Below are 23094 nucleotides of genomic sequence, written 5' to 3'. Positions count from 1 at the left end.
ATACAGTCCTTGTTGGGACCTCCTTATCTTCATCTCTATGAGGTGGAAGGATCCTTAATCAAACTATGCAGAGCTTCAAAAAGTGGGTGCTTCATATGACAGGTTTTATTATAAGGAGTGTTTTTTCTCCAGGTTTTACTAGGATGGGTGTTTTTTGTTAGTTTTTTAAATCCCTGTCGACACTGACATTGAAAGTGTGCCAAAACCATGCTGGCTACAAGCCTGCGGGAAAATGACTAGTAAATACAGTTCTAATCCTTGTGGAGATGAACTTTCAAATACCAATAGCAGGAGGGTGTTTTTGTTTTTTGGTTTTTTTTAGCACAGGGAAATTCTACATGACCATTGCTTTTAACCGCCTCCTTTCGCTCTCACATTCACCAACATAGACAGAGAAGAGCATTATTTTCACTATAAAATGGAGACAATTAATATTAAAAAAATGAAGATATTAATTGTTCTTCAAACCTTTTAAAAATCCATTTAATCCCATTTAAAAATCAATTAATGACACTAGAGGCTTTAGAATCTTAAATGTTCTGTGCCAGTTGAAAATGGCACGTTTTGTTTCATGTGTAGGCTTGAATAGAGACTGGGAATGGATGAGTCATTACACAAAGTAAAACTATTTCCCCATGGTATTTCTCCCCCCCACCCCACCCCCCACTGTTCCTCTGATATTCTTGTTAACTGCTGGAATTAGCCTACCTTGCTTGTCACCATGAAAGGTTTTCCTCCTTTCCCCCTCCCCCCCCTGCTAGTGATGGCTTATCTTAAGTGATCACTCTCCTTACAGTGTGTATGATAAACCCATTGTTTCATGTTCTCTGTGTGTGTGTATATAAATCTCTCCTCTGTTTTTTCCACCAAATGCATCCGATGAAGTGAGCTGTAACTCACGAAAGCTTATGCTCTAATACATTTGTTAGTCTCTAAGGTGCCACAAGTACTCCTTTTCTTTTTGCATCCTGTATCATGGTATCTCTCTGAAGTATTTACAGCAGGGTTGAAGTTGCTCTCAGCTGAGCAGGGAAAAAGGGCAGCTTTCTGCTTGCCTACTGCATCACATACCTGAATCCTTCTAGCATTCTAATGGAAAGTGAATGTTACCCCTTCCTCCTGTACAGCACCACAGACTCCATAGCAGTGACATCTGGTGCCAGTTGGGTGAAGTTCCTTTGGCACTTCAGAGAACACCAAAAGTTTCTTCACCACAGACATTATAGTGGTTCTCAGCAGAGAAGGGGTTATATCTAGTTGTAGTTGGACTGCCAGTAGATATTAAGCTTGGTTGTATAGGATTTATTCCACTCTATCCCCCAAATGTTTTTTCTCTCTGCTGAGAGCAACTTCACCTATAGGTGCTTCAGAGAGTAGAATTTGAGACTCAAAGTGCAATTTCAGTTGACAGTGGAACTTTTAGAATCTCCAGGATTGCAAGGCCCCAAATGCTTTTAATTCCAATTTGATTAATATAAATGTACAAATAGATAGAAGGGAAAAATCTTAGAGCTCTAGGGAGACTGATGTGATTGATAGGGGGAAGACTGGTCTCGGGGCTAACGCGAATAAATCCCACTCTAGGCAACCTTGGACAAGTCACCCTCTGTGCACCTCTCAGTTAAAGACACTGGGCTCAGTTCTCTCACTTAAACTGGTTTACACAATGCAAATCCATTGCTCAATGGAGCTACTGTTGATTTACACTGAGGTAAGTGAAAACAGAATGAGGGACTAGAACACCTTCTGTCACAAAGGGTGTTGTGAATCATAATTCATGCATGTTTGTAAAGCACATTAAAATCTTCAGTTATAAAGGTGCTAAAAGTATGTGCAAAGAATTAACAGAGTATGGGCTAGATACTCATCCAGTGTAAAATAGCACAACTCTTCTGAATGACTTCAGTAGAGCTATGAGGATTTATACCAAATGAGGGTCTATCCTATGTGACTGTTGTCCCATATCTACACATGTTAGAGCCTTTGTTAACAAAACCGGTCCATTTTTTAGTCCATCTGAAAATGAAAATAAAAGTTTTGCCATTTCAATATCAGAGCAAAAAGATAATAAGGACTCTTTTAAACCAGACTGCCTCCCGCATCCTCCCAACTCCTTTATTCAAAACCAAGCTACTATCACACTTGGTTTTATTGGAGTGCTTAAATTTTTGGCACAGTGAAACAAAGTTATCCCAACCATTAATATAATTATAAATATCATTATGAGCTCAGATTGCTTTTGATTAGCCAGATTCCGGTAGATTCCACTGTCACTGGATGATAATTTTCAAACAGTGCTTTCTGACAGATTTTTTTTCATGTGTCTGACAGGCCGCCATAATACCCCAAAAGCTGAATACTTTTAATAAAATCTATCCTTAGCTCTCATCTGCTCCAACAAAAGAAATTTCTTTCCATTTTTAAGGTAAACAGTTTCTAACAAATTCATTAAAACTATTCCCATCAACAATTCCAGAAGCTATTAGTGTTAAATATTTCAACTAATTTTTAAGAGCCAAAAGGTAGTAAGTTGAATTTAATGCAGAAATAAATACCATCTGACATGCTGGTTGCTTTCATTATTTTGTTTCAGCTCTAGTGCCTATAATGACATTTAATTAAATTGATTTGGATACTTAAAGGTACAGTATATAAGGGTCTCCTAAAGAGAACAAGTACTATCTTCAAAAGCAAAGTCTGTGTGCAAGTGCATTTCAGAAACCAATCTGCCGTCAGCCTGATCTACTAAAGGAAAAATAGGACAAAAAGATTTGACAAACTGGAATTAAATCAGTATAATTCTGTTATAGAGAGGATGCCATTGTTAACTGCCAACAGTTAGTTAACAGGTAGCAATGTGCACCTAAAGAAATCACAAATAACCAAAGTAGGGTAATGTCATATTAACCCTCAGCAGCTGTTCAGAGGTTTCACATTTTGCATTATATTTTGATTATGCCTATAATGACTATCTATTTTTCCTAAGTAATATGAAGGCACTAGGAAAAGGCATGTATTTATTGCAGCTAGATCAACATTGGCATATATCCAGTTATATGTTGTCAGGACTCCAGCAACGAGTAACTTTTAAGTGGAAAGCTATGCATAACAGTTGTGGAGAAAAAGAGAACAAGAGTTTAGAACTAATCATTTTTCATAGGCTTCACACTTGTGCCAGTATGTCATGTCCCTGCTCAGTTCTGAGTCATTACGAGATTCAATCATTCTCCTCTGATCCACAGCAGGTTATTATTTTGTCTGGTGGTAGGTGGATTCATGTACTATGAGTAACATTAAAAGACCTGTTGCAACTTCTTTAGTTCTTGTTACCTTTCAAAGATATGTCTTGGTCAGGGAGAGGGTATATAAACCCAGCTACTTCAGCCTGAGCTGGGCCCCCTCCCACACCTGACTCGATCCTGATTGTAATATGCACTGTACAAAAATAGTGAAAGATAGTCCCTGCCTGCCCGAAGAGCTTACAATCTAAATAGACAGGACAAAGAAGGGAGAGAGAGAAAATGATTTTCCCAAGAAAAAAGAGCAGACCAGTGGTGGAGCTGAATAGAACCTGTAGGCCTTGCTGGAGCCCTAGGCATAACTAACAGTATGAACCAAAGGCTGTCAACAAGAGTGGGCCTGTTCTTGGCAATATGGCAACACACTAAGTAATAACCAACCAAGTCAGCATATTCCTGACCTGAGGGGATGGTACAGAAGCACCCACATCTCTCAAGTAACTACATAAACAAATTCCCCAAGAGAAGGTCGAATTGCCATTCACCTCCTAAAGTAAAATATCATTATAAAACTACTATCCTCTCACAACATCCTCCCAAAAATGACATCACATCACTGGGCAAAGCTGACTGGCTTTTGTTTTGAGAATATTCTTATAATACTTCTGTAAAATTTACACATGGAAGCATATCTCTGAGAATCCCATAATGTTTCAGCAAACTCTATTTTAAGTGACTTAATCAAAATAAAAATGAAATGTAGTTACTTCAGCTGATCATAAGGCAGAGATGCTGCATATTTACTGGCAGAAAATTACTCTTTTTGCAAGTTGTGCCATTCCCTGGCTCTGATTAATTTTAAGCTTCATATTATTATAATCACTTCATAGTTATTTCTTAATAACCTTGCAGTGTAAAAATCCCTGCCCTATGACTAGTTGATAATCATTATCCAATCAGGTGACAGTGATTTGCATAAAAGTGTAGGGTTTTCAATAACTGCCAGGAATATGCAAATTCTCAACTCTTATTGAGGCCTGTACTCTGATTACTGCCTTCAGAATTACCAGTGTTTGTCAGAAAGAAAGAAAGACACCAACTCCTGTGGTGTCCCAGTACAGAAGAGAAGAAGTAATGTCAACAAACATCATACTGTGAAATTACTGAGAGAGAAACTATTTACAAAATATATATTTTAAAACTTTCTAACATTCTATTTCCTCCTTCAGGCCCAATACTGTTCTGCCTGGAGTCAACAGGAGTTTTTCCATTCAACAAAGCAGGATTGGAACCTTCTTCTCGTTCCTCTTCCTTGCCTATGAGCCAGCATTTTGCTATTGTCATCTTATTAATTGTAAATATGACGTTTCCTGTAATGATATAATATGGTAAAATACCAAGGTAACCATCTATGAGAGAACTACACCCAGCAAGCTGATGTTAGAAATAGAAAGTGATTGGATATATGATACCGTAACAAAGAAAGGTACTGGGGCAAATGCATTATGTTGACTGAGCTTACTTTGGAACTCAGCAGGAAATTGCTCTGAGTTGTTGGTGTTGCATCTTTTTCATGCTGAAGCTTTGCTATCAGGCTAAGTGGAACTTTCCTGACTGGTGTGCACTAGTGTGACATTGTCTAAATTAAAGGATAAAGCTGATGTGAATGAAATCAAGTCTCATCAGACTGATACAATTCTGGGCATCTTTTCACTTGCAGTTTGTTATCCTGACACTAATAAGACCCAACAGATATTAGAACTAAATCTGATTATCTACATATATTGGCATATGAAAGCAAAGCATTCAATATGACGGTAGCATAAACTGTCTACAACACTGTAGTGAGAAATGTGCACATGTATCTAGCAGAGTTTCTGACTGGGATCTTAGAAGTAATATAGTCTAAAATATTTAGCAATAACCACATTTATCATTAGGATCTAATATCTAGAAACGTTAAATGTAGTAAGTGCATTCCTCAATGGTTCTCAACACCGATGGTCCACAAAGCATTTATGGGCAGTACAGTGCTCAGTCTGATTCTCCTCCTTGTTTCCAGCTGCCAAATTGATTCATAGAAGCCAAAAAATATACTGAAATACTTTCCTCTTATGATTTTTCCATGTGAACACTTGAGGTAGTGGACAAATGGATGTTATATACTAATGAATGGGAGGGGAGATGCCAAGAGGCAACCTTCCTATTATACTGTGGTTCAGTGGAATTGTGGAAAAGTTTGAGACACCCACTCTATCTGTTATAAACACAGGTAGTAGTAAACATCATGCAGAAAAATATCAATTTATCAGAACCTGTCACATGTATGTTTACATATATTGCAGAGAATGCAGTTTGTGTAAAGATAATGTCCTCAGCATAATGCAACATGTCAGATGGAAATTGTGATTCCCTGCATACCTTAGTTAAAGAATGTACCATTTTAAAAATGAAAATTTGTGCATATATAAATATGTACTGTAGATAGATAGATTTACACATACAAAAAAGCAAAAATGCATAGGACCTGCTAGTGTACTTGCAATTATTTTGGATTGAAGGTTTGGGATTTTTGCTTTGAGAGATCAATTTAATTTAATTAATAATTAATTTGATTAATTTCCTTAATTTCAGCCCTTTCCAAAACATCCCTTATTTAAAAAAAAAAAGAAAACCCCAAATCATTTTTGATAAGCTGGTCATATTAAAACAATGAAGCCATTCTTAAACATCTCACATTTAAAAGGCAAAGTCCTAGGGTCCAGGAAGGATGGACATTTATTGATCTGTTTGTATTGTCTCAACAGAAACACAGAAGTAGTAGAGCATCCTTAAGCTCTTTATATTGACCTGTTATATGACATACTCTGAAGAAAGGTACTTAAGTGATTAACAGATAAATGGCTTTGTACTTTCAAATGCCTGGGGTTAAATGAGAGACAATTATAAAAGATACATAGAGAATTTTTATTCCCAGGATTTTGTCTTTTAATATCAAAATGAGAACTCAAGATTTGTTATTGAAAAGAGCAGTAGGAAGCATTCAGAAAGATTTGGAATGCTCCCAATTTGGACACTTGTAGTTCATTTTTGGGTTAACTACCTTGGGCCAGATACTGCATTACGTTATGTCAGTATAAAACTGGAGAAACTGACTTCAGAGTACAGAGGGGAATACTTGCAGCACTGCCAACCCCAAGTGTCCAAAAATCATGTCACTCCCGCAAAATAATCAGATTTAAAAATGAATACATGTGGATTTTTTTTCTTTGCCTTCTTGTTTTTGAGACTTTAGGATTCATGTTCTCCTGCTTTTCTTTGCAATCACGAGGGCTGGAAACATACTTTTTTAAAAAATGAAAGCTGAGATTCCCACTTAATATCATTACTCCAGAAACTAGGGTTTCAGAAAAACACTAAATATATCAAAATGTGTTCATTAATTGCAAGAATTTTTAACACTGTATTTGTAAGAGCATGATTGTAGTGGTCAGAGCAAAAAAAAAAAAAGAATGTATTTCCTGTTACTTACAATAAAAATGTTACGGGCCACACCTGTGACAGCCCCAAACAGATATGCCAGTGTGGGATAGAAGTGCAAAAACTTTCCACCCGTTCTCCTTTCACACACCTGTAATTGGGGAGCACAGACGCTGTCTCCAGCATGCCTACCCAAAGTGTTGGGATGATGGTGGTGTGCTCTCTTAATCTCCCCCAGTATACCAATCAGCATAGCTGGCAGAGTTGTGGGGAGTGAGCAGTGCATTCTGTTAATGGGTGGCTGAGCTGCCTCTGCATTTCTGCATTTCTCTAAAGCCCAATAAGGAGTTCTCTATAAGTCAGTCAGAATTCTGCCCGGGCTCCCACTACGATGGTGCCATCTCTCTGACCTTGAGGGCTATGTTTTAAAGGTTTCAGAGTAGCAGCCGTGTTAGTCTGTATTCGCAAAAAGAAAAGGAGTACTTGTGGCACCTTAGAGACTAACAAATTTATTAGAGCATAAGCTTTCGTGAGCTACAGCTCACTTCATCGGATGCATTACCGATGAAGTGAGCTGTAGCTCACGAAAGCTTATGCTCTAATAAATTTGTTAGTCTCTAAGGTGCCACAAGTACTCCTTTTCGTTTTAAAGGTACAATCTAACTCAAACATGCCTGAAAAGGAATGTATAAACTATGTAAAAAAATATTTTCATTCTACACTCTGACTATACACAATTGACTCGATCCTGTGGTTGTTATTCGGCCAAAAATTCCCACTGTGAAGTTAAAGAAACAAATAACATTTATAAATGTGCGGTTTCTATACATCAAATATCAGTTTCTTTAAGAATCTGGTAATGCAAACTTATATTAAGGAAGGAAGGGAGAAAAAGATTCCTAAGTCATACAATCATTTACTATAGCAAAACTGGCACTGAATAAGGATTAATAAGCACTAGGCAGGCTATTTCTCTGATAAAGTGACATCTTCAAAATCAGTAGTTTATTTCTTTCATTTCTCATATAGGATTTAGTGCTCCCAGTCTCTATCTTCAATACTCTGAAAGCAAGGTCCATTAATTCTCAGAATGTCAACATGCCATACCTAAAGAATTATTAATGCATTTTCTGTGTCTCACTTTTGATATTATTATTGCAAAGCCTCAGATTCTACGCCCTGTTGAGATAGTTAGCCAAGTTTTTTCTTTCAATGTACCTCAAATGATTTTGGCCAGTTTTCTTTCTTTCAAACACTCTTTTACTAGTGTCATCAGTCATATGAAACAGAAGTAACCACTGTGGGCATTATTTTAAATATGAGCTCCCAAGGTCAGTTGTGAAGGATACACAACCGATCTCTGATGTATCAATAAAATCCATCTAAGTGAAAAACTGCTCGATAACTTTGCTCAACTGCCTTATATGCCTTATATGCCTTTTATGTGGCTGAGGAAGGTTTCAGGAAATCAGTCAGGCACCACTTTACCTATCCGTAATTAATTATTGGTTTCCTGTTGTGTGAGTGTGATGATAACAAGACCTAATCTAATGAATAAAACAGTTGTAAGAAAAGGCAACAATGTGTGAGGCAAAGCATGAAGGACAAAAAGTCAGAAATAATAGGGTTCATTATTAATTTTGCTGATGTTATATGCAGCTAAATAATAAACCTTTCAAAACACTGCAATAAAATAATATATGCATTTTTCAAAGTACTGTAGTACCGTTTCATATACCTCTCATAAAGGAACAATGGCTATAATCTACTGTTCTAAAAGGCATGGCAGTATTTGGCCCTTGGGCTAGCATCTTTGCCGTCCAGGTTTTTTCCTGCATATAATGTGTTAGCTAGAATTTAAATGTTTAATGAGCAGAGATTATTTTGACTAATGTCTAATGCAGACAATAGGCGCTTATATGCAAAAAAACTCTATCTACAAAGTTATTTGATTTTTAGTGACATTTTTATTCAGATGCAAAACTTAAATATCTTTTAACATGGATATGCAATAGTCAAAGTGGGAAATTTAATCCCTAACTCTTGGCTACAGAAGTCAGGTGTGGAACATGTGTTGTTCTACTCCAAACTCCAGGTCAGTAGATTAACTCAACCCTAAGGTACTTGCACAGATCAGAACCCAAAGAACACCTCTCACATTTTACCTGCAACACCAACCGTGTTCTACTCCATCTCTACAGCCATCATAAAAGGTGATAAAATAAAAAAACATGACAAATGTTATTTAATTGAGGAAAAAACAAACCAACTCCAATCTTCTGCCATCACATATTCCCCAATGGCGAGGAACACATTAGGAATGGTTACAGTGACTGTGATCGAAAACCATTAGGGTTTTGTGCAGCTTGGAGAATAGCGTTCCAGTTGAAAAATATGATGATATGTTAATTTATATGTAGAGGCACCATAGAATCCTGTGATCTAAACAAGCCTTCTTAAAAATTACTATGTATGCTCATGCTACACTAGGTTTCGGTTCCAATAAAATTTTGCAAGAATATAGACTCTTTCCGTTTAGAAAGCTGAAGGACTGTTATTAAATTATGTGCCCATAAACACGCACACATTTGAACACATACTTTAACACACACGTGGACATTATTAGAGAACACTCTAAATGAAGAGCAAGATGTAGTCTGTTAATAAAATATCTTTGTGAGTTTCCAAGTCATCCAACAAAATGTCCACCCTGTTAACTCACACTTACAGAAACTGTTGTATAAACTCTTCAGAACTTGTTTATAGAGGAGGTATAACTACTTTCTTTAAAAATACCTGGACTATCAATAAAAGGACTGAAATGTACTTAGAATGTAGAGACTTGGGAATGATAATTTTTCCTCATTTTTAGCTGGAAAAGGTAGAAATATATAAACCAAGCAAAAGCTGAGTGTTTTCACTCACATTTCACACAGTCAGGTGCAGTGGCAAAATCCATTCCTCTGAATGTGAACCATATCATCTGATAGATGAACTAGGAAAAACAGACCTGAGTGCAGCTGCTAGTTCTCTTTCCCAGTGTCCTCCAATGACAGCCATCTTTAAACTACATCTGTATTCTGGTACCAGTCCCTAAATCTCTATTTCAATATGGTGAACAAGATAACTAATAAAAAGTACTTCCACAACAATTTCTCCATCAACAGTTATTAGATCATGCTGGACACCAAAGAGTTGAAACTACGTTATCAACATTCAAGCTTAACATTTAGTCAATCAGACTGCTTGGGTTGAATTTACATTTTCTAGTCACATGAAACAAGCATTTTTTTCCCCTAAAGGGCAGAGATGAACTAGATCTTACTGCAGCAACATACAGAAACATCAACAAAGAAAGCCCAAAATAATACATGGCAACAGTACAGCAATACTTCTTAATTTTCTTCTAGAAAGAGAACAAGGTTTTAGTGCCAAAATTATAGCTATAATTTGATATATCCATCTTCTCTGTGTCATTTAAATGTTACATCACCCAAAAAAATCCTGTCAACTTTGTTTAATTTCAAAGCTAGCAGTGGGGACCACAGAAAACAGTTTAAGGTTACTGTAAAGTCATGAGTTTCTAATGTCATCCTAACTGATTCAACTTCCTTACTGGGATCCCCAAGAATCTCCTTGTCACAGACGTGCTTTCCCCTTTGCCTACATTATAGGATGCAAGCACCAAGACTAAACTGTAATTAAGAATGAGCTCTAGTTCTGTACTTTAAAGTTCAAAAACCTTTAACAAATGATTATTATTAGAGATATATGAACTGATCCGAATAAAATAGCAACCAACACTAAGAACTGCCCACACTTAAATAAAATTTAACCATTTTCCATCTTGAAATAAGTCAGGTTAACAGTTTTTAGAAGATATTTTTCATTCAATGACAGCACTTCCTGGGTTTGGTTATTTTAATCTTTACTGTAAAATAGTGATGTGCCTATCTTTACATCAGCACCTTAGCACTGGTAAACAGACTTTTGGATGCTTTTCTGGATCATCTGGATTTTTCTGAGGTTTGTTTGTTTGTGATTTATTTTTGTTGGAGACACTTCCAGAACTCAGATTACATTTAAAAGGAGTACAAAAAATTATGAAGACCAAAAAGACATCTGTATTTAATTTTTGAAGTTGCACACACTACGTCCAAGGATTAAAACTTTATCTTACTCCCAGGAACTTTATATCTGAATAAAAAAGTACTGTAGTCATGACTGTACATATACATGAAAGCCCTTCAGATTCTAGACACCTGTCTGCATCTTTAGTCTTGAGCGAGCTTCGGAACTTATAGTTAAATAACTCACTTCAAAAGGAAGGCTGTCAGTCAAAGATACTGCCTGGGGGGGAGGGAGCACATTTAAAATTTAACTTGTCAATCTTCAGAGAGAGTGCAAAAGACGCTACTGTGTGCAAAGATGAAGCATTTAATGGAAAAGTTTTTCAAAATTATGAGCTAAAAGTTAGACTCCTACTTCTATATTTAGCATCTAAAGAAGAGACCTGGATTTCAAAAGTGAGCCCCCAACATTTTGCATAAAAGACAACTGGAGCTTGCTTCTACAGTTACTGTTTTATCACATGACTATGATGACAACAACACATAAATTAAATATGGCTGCTAGACAACTGTACAGAGAATTTAATGGAAAAGTAAACTCCTGAAATGTGGTTTGTTGTTGACTCCACTGTTAGCTCTTGAGTTTTCCAGTTTTTGGATGGGAACTGCCTCACCTTCTACAAATTCTTTCCTCTGTATCTCTGATAAATAATGTAGAAATTCTTTTGCTAAACCAGCAGGCTGGTTACAATACCAAATATTAAAGGAATGTACTAGTACCTTTAAGCCCCTGGTGCTAAAAGCAATGGTCATAGCTACAGTTCTGGATGCTTACTGAAACTCAAGCTCAGACCTCTGTAGGTTTGCTCATTAATACAAACACACACGTTTAAGGCTGAAAGTTATATTTTGAATAGAAATTTAAATGAAAATTTATATACATATGCAAAAAGAAAAGGAGTACTTGTGGCACCTTAGAGACTAACAAATTTATTTGAGCATAAGCTTTTGTGAGCTACAGCTCACTTCTGAAGTGACAAGGCTGCTACTATACTATAACAAGGCTGCTACTTTGAAACCTATATATATATATATAGTCAAACTGAATCATCACAACTGCATTTTATGGCTACAGCTAAATTAATAGGAAACAAAACATTATTACACTGAGGGTCAGATTTTGAGCTGAACCTGTATAACTTCATTGAAATTACTCCAGGATTATACCAATGTAAATTAGACCATAATCTGGGATTGACTCTTGACTTCAACACAGAATTAATTTTAGAACATTACAAAATATTTAGAAGACAGCTATAAAGACTCACATTGCTTTCAAATGGAACATGAACATTTTCAAAAAAATTAAGAATGACTAAAATAATGGTAGATGACACTATACATTTAATGGCCTCTAAAACGAATGGCATCAAAGGAATTAAATAACATCAAATGCAAAATGATACAAATAAACTGAAATTTTATCACATACAGTCTATACAACCTTTCAGAAAGATATCTCCAGAAAATCTACATGGAAACACAGGGTCAGATTCTCCCATTCCATCATTTGTTGTCAGTGCTACCATTTTGATTTGGCAGCGTTTTATATCCTCTTTGAAGAGATATAAATGATGACATAGGTGCAAGGCAGTGGATTATGGGGCAATATATGATACCTTTTGTAATTCATCTAGTGCTCGGTTTTAGCCCATCATGAGAACTATTTATTTACATACTAGGAATTGTATAGAATTTAACAGATTGTTTCAAGCTGGTAATAGTTACTTTAAGCCATGTTAAATGACAAAAAAGTGATAATAAAATGATGGCAGTCCCTTCTCTTTCTAATATTGTTAGTAAAAGTAAAAGGGATTAAGAAGGACTGGTAGGAATGTTATTTGAAATGACAGACAATATAGGAATTGTTAAAAGCAGAGCCTATAAGTTTATTCCATTGATTGCATGACTGAAATGAAATTCTTTTGTATTAAAAAAAGCAAAACTGCTATGTCCTGTGTGACTAACAAACAAATCAGTAAGTGCTTGCTGTGTCTATACCACAACACTTGTTCACAGGTTTGCCTGTGTGATGTCTACAGAAGATGTAGCAGTTATTGTTTTCTCTTACAATAACTCCACACAGTAGCAATTTAGCAGGGAAAGGAAAGATGTCAGGGTAAATCAAAAGAAAGGAGCAGTTAAGGGAATGGAATTTTGATTTCTAAAATCTGAATAGTGTCCTTATAAGAAAATGATTATTTATGCTACTTCAGACTTAGTCTCATTGGTGTTAATTATGTCTGTATGAAATCTTCTTGTCCTGTTCCTGTTAACACAGGATATTTACATATTATCAAGAACTTTGTTGATACTTTGAACACATTCATTTTATCGATAGAATAGATTAACTTGATTAATTTTGTTCCCATAATGAAATGTAATGATTTTTTTTTAAAAAAAGTGTGCTTGGATCACAAAAGAAGTGCTTGACAAAAAGTATTTCATTTGCTAACTGAAATACAGTATTTAGCAATAAGTGCATTTCTGATTGAAAGGTGTAAATAATCAACAGAAACGTACATGAATGATGGATAGCTTTAAAGGGAGCTAACTGAACCGATCTTATTTCTCCCTCTCTCCAATGTGCAATGTTCATACAGGACTTTGGTCATGTGACAGTGTCACTGAAATTCATGGGACTACTTGCGTAAGTAAACTGAGCAGGATTTGGCCTACCTCATAAGGTACAATAAATTAAAATGTATCATACATATGTTTTTAATTCTGTAGTAGTAATGTATTATAGATTTAAATGTGTTCTCCTTAGCTCTTCTGGGAGCAAATCTTAGTATGCATTAAACATCACAATTCAAGACTGGTCAGATGACAGCCAGAATACCTGGGTTTGGGAATAGATTCTGGTTTCTTGGCTCTGCGAGAGAGTACGCTGAGCGTGCCATGACCCAGAATGATGGGTAGGTGAAAATCCTCTGTCCTCAGCCACTCTGAAGCCTGGGGCCGCCCGCTGCCATAAATCAATCAATCAATCAATCAATCATTTATTTAATCAGGTAGCTGCATTTTCACAGTGATATAGAAATGGGCTCTAGACAATGTCTTCTCTATAAAGCTATTGCAGTTTTAATTAAATTATAGACAGATGTAGGTTACTTCATACCAGTTCATTTTAAAAGGCTGACATTCACCTCAGTGAAAATGCTTTCCCCCGGTCCACTGATGCTCCAACTATAGGCCCGATCTAGCAAAATGCATGTATATGCTCATGAATAATTTTAAGCACATACATAGTCCCATCAAACAGTACTTTTGATGGGAAAATGTATGTGCTGGTTGGGGCTTGAGTTTTTAATGTGGTGCTTAAGTGATACAAAGGCCATGGCACTGGAGAGAATTTCATCTAAAGAGAATACATCTCTCAAGGACATAGACGTTATCATTTGGATTTTCTTCCAGTTAGGCCATAGTCAATGTTCCAGTGTATATCACGGCGTAATGCATTTAATATGTCAAAAGGGCAATAGATTTATTTTACTTAGAAAAGAACTTAAGATTTTAAAACCAGTTGCCAGGAATTTTTCAGTATCTCTCTGGCAATTTTCAATGAACTTTTAGCAGTTTACAGCTTCATTATTCTGAAAGTCACATGAAAAGAGACTCTTCTTTTAGATCTTGCCTGGCTTAACTGTTTGATTAGGCTTCAGGCAATTTTTTAAGTCTTGTTCAGCCAATGACAGACAAGGCCAATCTTCAGCGTGTCTATTTAGGCTTCATTACATGTCTGTCACAATATTCTCCCTATTGTGTGATAGCACAGTATGTGGTGAAGGACAACTGCCTTCAGTAACCTCTTTGCTTTCAAAAGGATATGATGACTGTAATTTTATTGTTAAATTGAGTGACAGGGACAAACATTGATATTATCCTGTGCAACACAGAAATCCACAATAATGAATGAAAAACTATAATTTCTAAGAATTTATTGTGATTTCCCACTTATATACTGAAAGACATATTACATATGAATAAAAAAGATACAGTGTAAAGACATTGTGCTGAAGCCTAAATGATTGGGTAAAATGATGCAATTCATAGAAAATATTCTCTTCATGACAGTGTTTCCAGTTCTTTAGTATCATAAACACTTAATGCAACTTGAAGCTTGTTTTTAGCAAGTAAATTATGGTTCAGGTTGGGTTATTTAGTTTCTTTCTACATGTACTTTTTGTCAAAAGATTTGAGATAATTTTTATTTGCTAACTTTATGAAAATTCTCAAGCTGCTCTTATTTAAGAGTAGTTGGTTATTTGCTTGAAAACTGAAGATGAAGAAAAAAATCTGAGCTGCAACAAATGAGAATTTGCTCCTTCCTGGATGTAGCTATATTTTCAAAGGTGTCCCCTAATTTTTCGATGCCCACCTTGACACACTTAATGCCTTGGTTTTCAGAAGTGCCAAGGAATTGTGTCCATTAATTTCAATCAATTGAAGTTGTGAGCACTCAGCACTTCTAAAAATCAGGCCTTAGGTGACTCAGGTGGAGCACCGAAAAATGGAAGCAACCAAAATTAGTAGACATTTTTGAAAATGAAAATGTAGGCCTTACTACATAGAACAGAGAAAATGGAAATGCCTAAACTTCTGAAAAAAGAAAAGGAGTACTTGTGGCACCTTAGAGACTAACAAATTTATTAGAGCATAAGCTTTCGTGAGCTACATCCGATGAAGTGAGCTGTAGCTCACGAAAGCTTATGCTCTAATAAATTTGTTAGTCTCTAAGGTGCCACAAGTACTCCTTTTCTTTTTGCGAATACAGACTAACACGGCTGCTACTCTGAAACCTAAACTTCTGAGTCATTTTTGGAGACATGTTTTCTTCACTGATGGTCAACTACAGTGAGAATTTAATTAATCTTTAATTAACAAAAATGTGATCCATGAAAACATTTTTTCTATTGGATTAACTAGTGCTGTCCTCATCTTTAAGTATACTTTTCAGTCTGGGATTCAATCTGAGTCACTCACTCTGCTGGGTTACTGAGACTTTGTTTCCTTGGAACTTTCCCATGGCACACTGTCTTGGTGCAAGTTCTTTTTCAGGTGGTTTTCCCAAGGAGGAAATGAAAGGGTTATGGGTGGCAGGCCCAGAAGAGAATTAAATCTTTCTGGTAGAAACTGGAGCCCTACAGATAGTTCTTTAGGAAAGAGAGCACAATTTAAATCTTTCTGCATCACACCCCCTTTCCCTTGTGCTGACAGTTGATGGCTTGCTCTGCCTCCCATTTTCTAAGGAAGTATCAAATTCAGAGACAACAGGAGAAGCTGAGAATCAGGCGACTGGAGCAAAACAGCCCATTAGTAGCTTTTTATAGCACAGTAGCAGTTGCCTGTTGATGTTAGGAAGAATAGAACTCTCATACAGGGCATTGAGGAAGGGAACCCTTTCACCCCAAGACTAAGATCATCATTTCATCTTGGTTTTGACGACTTCCTCTTTTTTGAATTGTAACAGCTGGAGAGAATTTTGGATAAAATGTTCTTGTCAGGCTTCATTAATATAGTGCTGGATTAACTGCCCTGGAGAGTGAAGTCCTACAAGTGCATCGGGGAGGCAACAGTGGATCCCAACCATGTGTCTGAACTCTGACTTGAAATTGACTCTTCATACCCTTTCCATTCTGGGCTGTCCTGATAAGCCTGCTAACCATTCTGCTGTGTCCCTTTAAAGTTACCATACAGCTGTTGTTGAGTGGAATAGCCAGCACAGTGGTTAGAATCAGTCAGTGTAGTGCACAAACTTTTTCAGACTCTGCTAGTGCTGTGCACAAGCTCGTATACTGTGTGCGCACCTGGTTTTATTTCCCACAACACAATACCCCATCCACAGAGATGCCAATAGTGACAGTAGTGTATGCGAGAGGTTTTTTTAGCCTGAGACCACCAATTAACTTCCCACAGAAAATCAAACCACTGCCAAGTAGTGACAAGTGTGAAATCTAGCCCAGGTCAACAGAGAACCATCTCCCATCTTGAACTGAGAGGCTCAATTTCTCTCTACCCACCCTCTGAGCCAACCAAATTTCTATCTTAGCATTCTGTTTAAACAACCAAAGGCTATTTGAGAAGAAAATCCAGACAATTCCATGCAAGGTGAAGCTCTTCCTATATTAGCACTAATAAGTACGTATTATGGACCTGATCCAACAAAAGACATCCCCAGCTTTCCAGACATTAAATGCCCCCAGAAAAATCCTCAGATGCCAGCTCCACTACAGACTGGCCTAATCCACAGTAAAGGCCAGAAAGAAAAAATCCTGCCTTGAGGCCTGATCCAAGGGCACATTAAACTCAATACGTGTTTTCCATTGATGTCAATGTGCACTGTATCAGGCCCTTGTGAAGAAACTCATGGAAAAAAGAGCTCATACAAATGAGGTGCTAGCAATCTGTGCTCCATTGCATTCACTGGGAATACACAATCCATGAGCTAGATCAGTGGTTTCCCGCAGTCCCCATTGGCTTGGAGCAGTGAACCGCAGCCAGTGGGAGCCGCGATCGGCCGAACCTGCGGACACGGCAAGTAAACAAACCGGCCCGGCCCGCCAGGGCCTTTCCCTGAACAAGCGGCAGACCGGCTTTGAGAACCACTGGGCTAGATTACTTTTTCTGCAAAGCCCCAAGAAATGACACGAACAGGTTACAGTCTGGGTCTGTGTATGCATGAACGTCCTTGCCTTCTCTCACTGAGAAGTGCTCTTTCCCCCTGTCTCTGTTGTGGCTTATTTTACCCCTAAATAATTCTCTTTGTCCCACCCCTTCCTTCTCATGGAATGTTTTTACTTCTGTATCTATTAGTACTATAGCCTTGGTTAAAACCAAAGTGCTTGCTTCAGCCCTGTTGGAGGCCGCAGTCTACATCCCCACACATATGTTAGAAGAAGCTGTGCTACGGAAGAGGCATGCACTGCTGTAAAGGGCAAGTGACAATATCAGGCTTCCACTAGCTGGAAGGAGCTTCAGTTTATAGCCAGGAGTCTAGAAGCCTCACTGGTAGAGGCTGCCTGAGAGAGACACTGAATCAGTACATCTCCTGCATGCCCTTGCTGTGCACCTTCCTGAGCCAGCCCTACACAATTCTTGGGTAGCACTGGCTGGCTCCTGGACCCCCAACAGAGTGGAAGTTATGGGCAGCTTGTAACATTATGCTCCCCACTACTGGCTGGATTTTCTGTCACTGGGCACTTGCAGTTTGGTGCACTGCTACAGGTAGTGAATAAAGCCCATAGTGCTAACCAGAACTACAAAAATGTAACAAGCTTTCATGTTTTTTCCCAACATGAACAAATCTTTGGGCCAAATGTATTGGCTACTTTTATACCAAACAGTGACAAATCAATATACTGGTTACTTCAGTAATGCAAACGATAATACGTCTATTCATATTATTCTTTCCCCTGTTTAGTATAGTGTCAACAAGTGCTGCTCTAAAATTATATCAAACTTTGGACATACTGTCCCTCAAGCAGCAGGAGAAATACTGCTGCATTTCCTTAAAGTTAATGTTAGGCTTGTAACTGTCCCAAGTCATAAAACAGAATCATGCTTCTATTCCAGCCTCTCTTATATGCTAGTGATTACTTGAGAATAATGAGATAGATATTTTTAGGGCATACTAATGAATTTCAGACACCTGCACAATTGAATTTAGCTGCAATGTGGAAAAAATCCCTGCCAGTGTGTGAAAGCACAAAGTGCTGACCATATTGCACAGCCAGCTGAAGTTGTATTCATTCATTATTGCCAATACAGATGCTTTAGTGGGAGAAAATAATTGTATTGACTATTTAAACCCATATTGCATGACAAATACTATTGCTTATGTAATAGAGATCTTAGGAACAGATCTTGTTTAATATAACTTTTTTTTTAAATATTGTGAAAGAAAAGAAAATACCATAGGCAGCAAGCCCAAGATTCAGCTAAGTATTCAATGTACTAATGTGAAGGAAGCAAAGGAAGTAGCTCCTTTCACAAAGTGTTTTTCTTGATTCATTCTACATAAAAATCATTCCTTATATTGTGTACTAACTTTATAAACATTAAAAAATGCATACCCATCTGTTTATGTACAGTAACATTTTTAGTAAAGTTAATTCTTAGAAGCATTTGGTTAAAAGAAATGATATTTTCTGTACTAAATTATTATACGTTTGGTAGCAGGTTGTAGAGACATAAGAAGACTAAAGAGTTATTTTGTTAAATTAGCTCAGTGCTTGGGAAAGGTATTAGATTAACTGCCTGGGAGACTGACCTCCATTTTACCCTGCCAGAGTTAGCTCATGAAGGGATTAACAAAATGAATCCTGCAAAATAGTTCAAAGGTTAAGAAACTAGCCAGCCCCTGCAAGCACAACAAACTTTACCCTCAAAGGGGCATCTCTCCACACCATGCAGAGAATCACTTCATCCCCACATCCCAGATGTGCTGTCTTCTCAGAGGAACCCTACCCTCGCTGCTGTTCACTCCCACCTCTCAAACAAGGCCTATTTGCCAATCTTCCTCAAACAGGAGCTCAGGTGTACAAAATAATAAAATTTCAAACCCAAGACTCAACGTGAGCAGATTGAGCAAAAATTTCACATTACTCGACTCTTTTCAGCTACACAATACATACAGCACAGGCAATGGCTCTGTGAGCATCTTCAGAGTCCACCATTAATATGCCTCACCCTTGACTGGGAATGGAATTAAATGCTTGGTCTCTTTGCTTAGACTACAAAGAAAGGTGCCAATTAGAGGCAACTGCGGTGGTAATTTTTGTGATGTGAAATTGTGAGTACTAGGAAGTGGTCTGAGATTGCCATTGATATATATGTGTAAACACATACACACACCACATTTACACACACACTTGAATGTGTGTCCATTTACAAGTATTCGGTGATAGGAGCTTGCTATACCATCACCTATCATTTATACATGTAAGAAGTTTATTTTTAAATAGTTAATTTTAAACGTGTTGTTCATAGTAATAGTACTATAATTTACACAAAAGAGGAGGCTGGCAGCCTTATGAGAATGATAATGGGAGCCACTGCTTTCACCTTTAGATTGCCTATGAATCAAGCTCGTGTTGCTAGTGCAAGATAGCTGCCAATTTGATGTACGTGAAATAAACAGGTCTCTATCCTGTTCCAGGGGTACCAATGTCCATATCATAAAGCATCACCACTGAAGGAACTGGCATTGGTGGGCTCAGCAGAAAGGCCAGGAATTGAATGAGGTGGGACTCTCACACTCACCCTGATGGTTGTCTCTCCAGGATAGGATTGAGATGCACTGATAGGAAAGGCTGAGGAGAGGCAGCTTGCAACCATGCTGTACTGGTTCTGTGAACAGAGGACTTTACTCTCCAGGACTGTCAACTCCAGCACTTTTAATAAGAACTAAAATTTATTTTAAAAAAAACTCCCCCAAACAATAACAAACAAAAAAATACGTGCTTTATGGGCCATTTCTATTTAAGGAGTTCAAATTAGACACGGGAACAGGAAAAAACACCAGATCTGAACCTCCTAAACTTTTGGCGGTTGGGATTCAGACTTCAAAGTTTGAGCCCATTAACAGATAAATAAAGTATTTTGGTTTCATGTTTCTTCAGCCCCCAAAGTGGATAACTGTACTGAAAATCTAAAATCTGAAGAAAATCTTACCTTCTTGTAGAGACTTCTCAGGTCTCTGTACTGCCACATGCTATTTAGGACCTGAGATGCTGCTTTCACCACTTTTGGTGAGTGCCTATTACATTAAAAGAGAGAGAGAGAGAGAGAGAGAGAGAGAGAGAGAGACTGTTAAATCCCAGGCTCAATTAATGATGATTTGTGAGTCAATTACAAAGGATTGAAACTCTCAGGTGGAATTCTGCTATTCACCAGTTCTATCAGTATACTCTAAGAGCTTTACATTCAAGTAGTTTGGATAGTAACATTTTATTGACTGACAAACAAACTCTTCATGTCTATATTACTAAGTGTCGGAAGAGGAACAAAACCAATACACACTAGCGCTGTACAGTGAATGAGAAGCAACCGTTCACATTGGTAACATGAGAACAAGAGAATTCTGTCAAGATGGAGAGTAACTGCTGAATTGGCTAACTGATGTGGGTAGTGGGGAAGGTAGAGAGAGAGAAAGCTGCAGAGGGCAAAAATTGGACAAATTGTTTCTGGAGAGATGGCTTGGCTGCAGCTCTGTGGGCAGTGTCATGAAAGACAAGAGTACAGGGCTTTGGTTTCTTTCTCCTGGGCTGGTAGACTTTAAGCACTTCAAGGAACAGATGAGTGAGTACTCACTGCACCAGTGCCTTCTACTAGATGGTCAGAGGAAACAGAGGAACTAGCCAGGTGATGAGCACTGTTTTAAGATGGGAGGGGGTTTGGGGCAGGACACAGAAATATACTAGATCATAAATATACAGAATGATCAATGCTTTGTGACTAAATAAAATTCATCTGGAACCCAAAGTTGGACTTATGTTCTGAAACACTGACAACAGTAACCTATTAACGACTGCACTCTAATCTATATAAAAAGACATAAATAACTTCACATGGACTCCTCTTTCTGGAGTCTTTCCCCGGAGATCTGAATAATTATTTCAGAGAATTAGAGCCAAATGTTCCCTTTTGTTTAGTCAGTACAAGAGAGAGCAGATGTCTTAAACCCAATGAGAAGGGCCAGGGAGGACAACACAGGATAAATATGTGACTATGCAGAAAGTCCACATCGTGTGACTAACCTCATACCCTCTGCAAACATAAAGCAGCAGAGCTCCAAGACAAAATCACAAGGGATTAGAGCCTGCCTGAAGAAGTTGGGGAACAGTCACACTTGTGCTTGGTGTTTCCCTGTGAAAAGGGCACAATTGGTGGTGAAAAAGAAGCACATGGTGCTGGTGTTGGCAGCATGTATTACTCATCTGGTTCCAGTGTGGGTAGTGGTAACTGCCACTATTCACTTTGCGATACACATGAGAAGGGTCACAATTGCATTGCCAGCAGAGCTGGTAAAATAATGTTAATCACATAATTTATTCAGTTGTTTTCCATAATATTTTCCTAGTAAATTATTTGTTGATTCTGCCCATCTCTATTATTTGTCCTGCAAATAGAACTGGATGATTAGTTCATGAGTTGATAAGAATTTGATGAACACTTTCATGCATCATTGTTTTCATTATTTACCCATCTTTAGCTGCTAGTGGGGTACTGGGAGTAGGTAATGACAAGTGTGGTAACAGTGCCAGTCATACTGTTAATACTAAGGGGAGGCCAAGAGCAGTGAGATCCACTGCATTTGGCCAGTCTGATCCCATGGATGCCAATTCTGCTACACAACTGTAGAGAAGAGAGGACTAGGGCTTTGGGCTCTTTACAGAGATTAGAGCAGATAGTCCTTGTACTACTCTGATTGTGTCCTACCCCTGTGCAGGAAGCATGGGATGAGAGGAAAAGGGAAGGACCTTCATGTCCTCTACTTCAGCTGTGGACCCACAAAGAAGCCAGATGCACTCTGGCTCCATATTTGGAGGAACACATGCTGCATACAATGTAAGATGCATTAATATTTAAGTTTTGTACTGAAGTACACTGACTATGGCAAAAATTCCCCATCAATCCAGTATAGTGCAATTTTGTAGGTTTCAGTTCTTTGAAGAGCATCTGGATGAAGGGAATAGAATAGTGTAACAGATGACAAATTGAAATCTATCCATTAAAATCTCTATAAATCCTATTATAGGTTGTGTTGTTGTAGATGTGTTGGTCCCAGGATATTAAACAGACTAGGTGGATGAGATATCTTTTCTTGGACCAAGTACTGTCTCCAGACCTGAAGAAAAGCTCTGTGTAAGTTTGAAAGCTTGTCTCTCTCACCAGCAGAAGTTGGTCCAATAAAATATATTAACTCTTCTACCTTGTCTCTATAAATTCTATTGTAACAACTTTTATGGTTAAAGAGTTTTTGACTTGCCTTCTCATGAAACAGAGTTTTTGATCCACTGGATTAAAGTTTTGATGACTTCTGTTGGAAGCAGACACAGTGCATATTGATTTTTTTAATATGTCAGTGATTATACTAAAAGCAACAATAAATGGTTCTTCTGAGGCTAGTAACAGTTGGTCTTGTTAATAGATTTCATACTTTATAGTTTAACACAATGTCACATTCTGTTAAACTGTGCAACTTCACTAATTTAAATAACAGGTTGGCAAGATATTCTTTC

At 37.6% G+C, this 23094-nt stretch overlaps 1 protein-coding gene across 14 annotated transcripts in view; it reads right to left on the bottom strand.

Annotated features, from left to right (window-relative positions):
• CTNND2 (catenin delta 2) overlaps window positions 1-23094 on the bottom strand; it is a 1224220-nt gene that overhangs the window by 26181 nt on the left and 1174945 nt on the right. For 9 of the 14 annotated variants that reach the window (XM_043508458.1, XM_038392619.2, XM_043508459.1 and 6 more), the window contains 2 exons: window positions 20525-20609; window positions 13692-13817 (listed from right to left, as the gene is read on the bottom strand). In XM_043508458.1, coding sequence (XP_043364393.1) covers window positions 13692-13817; window positions 20525-20609 — 211 coding nt within the window. The remainder of the gene's footprint in view (window positions 1-13691; window positions 13818-20524; window positions 20610-23094) is intronic. The other 5 variants (XM_038392622.2, XM_043508464.1, XM_043508462.1 and 2 more) reach the window with 1 other exon arrangement.

Source organism: Dermochelys coriacea, chromosome 2 (genome assembly GCF_009764565.3).
Source record: "Dermochelys coriacea isolate rDerCor1 chromosome 2, rDerCor1.pri.v4, whole genome shotgun sequence".
Lineage (NCBI taxonomy): Eukaryota > Metazoa > Chordata > Testudines > Dermochelyidae > Dermochelys > Dermochelys coriacea.
The sequence above is the reverse complement of the archived record's forward strand: the minus strand, read 5'-3'. Positions and strand labels throughout refer to the sequence as shown.